This window comes from Fulmarus glacialis, unplaced genomic scaffold, assembly GCF_000690835.1.
Source record: "Fulmarus glacialis isolate BGI_N327 unplaced genomic scaffold, ASM69083v1 scaffold15198, whole genome shotgun sequence".
Lineage (NCBI taxonomy): Eukaryota > Metazoa > Chordata > Aves > Procellariiformes > Procellariidae > Fulmarus > Fulmarus glacialis.
In genome coordinates this window covers 17,716-19,442 of record NW_009227739.1, presented here as the reverse complement: position 1 = coordinate 19,442, position 1,727 = coordinate 17,716, and the positions used below count along the sequence as shown (strand labels likewise).

The window sequence follows — 1,727 nt, the reverse complement described above, 5'->3', positions numbered from 1 at the left end:
TAGGGTTAAACCACGAAAGGGTTGTTCAGCCTGGAGAAGAGAAGGCTCCGGGGAGACCTTATTGCAGCCTTTCAGTACTTAAAGGTGCTTATCAGAAAGATGGGGACAGACTTTTTAGCAGGACCTGCAGCGACAGGACAAGGGGGAATGGTTTTAAACTAAAAGAGGGGAGATTCAGACTAGATAGAAGGAAGAAATTGTTTACACTGAGGGTGGTGAAACCCTGGCCCAGGTTGCCCAGAGAGGTGGTAGATGCCCCATCCCTGGGAACATTCAAGGTCAGGTTGGACAGGGCTCTGAGCAACCTGATCTAGTTGAAGATGTCTCTGCTCATTGCAGGGGGTTGGACTAGATGGCCTTTAAAGGTCCCTTCCCACCCAAACCATTCTATGATTCGATGATTCTATGGGTACTGTTAAAAAGTTTAAAGCTGGGCACATCCTTGCCTTATGCAGAATAGTGAAACTGAGAAAGAGGATTTTGCCTTTGTTAGTCTGACCATGGTGCTGGCATGTTTTTGCAAGAGGGCAATTAGCCGGGATGCAAAGAACAAGGCTCTACCTGCTGACTTCAGGGAAGCAGAGATTCCCACATAACCCTGTTAGATTTTAAAAGGAGGGCACTGGGTTCTTGTCTGCTCTGTAGGCAGAGCCAATTCCTACTCAGGATTTTGGCTGTTTCCTCCTCCCTTGCCTGCATGCTGCCAGCCAGGCTCACGTCCACCCACCAGCCGGAGGGAAGGTGTCATATTCGGACAAGTCCTTGCCATGAGGCCCAGCGAGTTCAGCCCCTCAGCTCTGTCCCTCCTCTGGCACAGCCACCTGCCCCTGGGAAGGCCCAGACTAAGAGGCCTTATCAATGAGCACCAGAAGTCATGGCAGAGGAGGTGACAGATTTCACCACTCCGATGCTTCAAATCCAAACGGGAACAGGCAGCCTTACCAGAAGCATAAAAGTCAGGGTCGAAGTATGCCATGAGGAAGAAGTTGAAGACAAGCAGCAGGAAGCCAGAAAACGTTATCAAATTTGGGGCCAGCCAGGTAGGGAAGATCTATGGGAAAGCAGCAAAAGAACACATGAACTCATTAAAACATGTAATAAGGACCACATGCTGCTCCCAGCCATGGCAGAGACCTGGTTACAGTCGTCTGGGTGTTAGGCAACATTGCTTAGTCGCATCTGGCATATCACGGGGCAGCAGGAAGCTTTAGGCTGCGATGCAATGAGCTCGGGGCAGGCTGCAGGCTGGAAGGCAGCGCCCTTTGTAATTAGTTGCACCACAAACGAAGCAGGACTCTTCAGCTGACAGTTTTACAGAGAAGACTTTGGGGTGACTGGAGTTTTGCTATCCCATTCAGGGCAGGACAAGGTCTCACCTTCACTATCGTGTTCCAGAAGGGATGCATGACATACAGAGACAGGGGGTTGCTGTCCACGGCACTGTACTGTGAACGACAAGGGAAAAACAAAAAAACAATAGTTAGGGCTCCACCAACACTTGCAAAAAGTCAGAGATCCTGAATATTGAGTTCTCTGTGAGGACACCCGCTACCCGAGTCTTGGCATTGCAAGAACACTTGGGTCAAGGATGGAGTCTCACCAGGGATGGTGCTAAACAACCCGAAATGCACCCACCAGCTCCAGCGACACTGGCCACGGACACACAGAGGCAGCTCTCTCGTGCATATCTCGTGCCTGCACCCAATGCCTCCCCTCTGCAGGAAGCA

At 50.7% G+C, this 1,727-nt stretch overlaps 1 protein-coding gene across 1 annotated transcript in view; it reads right to left on the bottom strand.

The window, feature by feature from the left end:
- EPT1 (ethanolaminephosphotransferase 1 (CDP-ethanolamine-specific)) overlaps positions 1 to 1,439 on the bottom strand; it is a 13,765-nt gene extending 12,326 nt beyond the window's left edge. Inside the window, exons 1-2 of the mRNA XM_009583261.1 lie at positions 1,377 to 1,439; positions 943 to 1,051 (exon numbers count right to left, since the gene is read on the bottom strand). Of these exons, the coding sequence (XP_009581556.1) occupies positions 943 to 1,051; positions 1,377 to 1,406 (139 nt within the window). The 5' untranslated portion in view covers positions 1,407 to 1,439. The remainder of the gene's footprint in view (positions 1 to 942; positions 1,052 to 1,376) is intronic.
- Between the last annotated feature and the right edge of the window lie 288 nt (positions 1,440 to 1,727).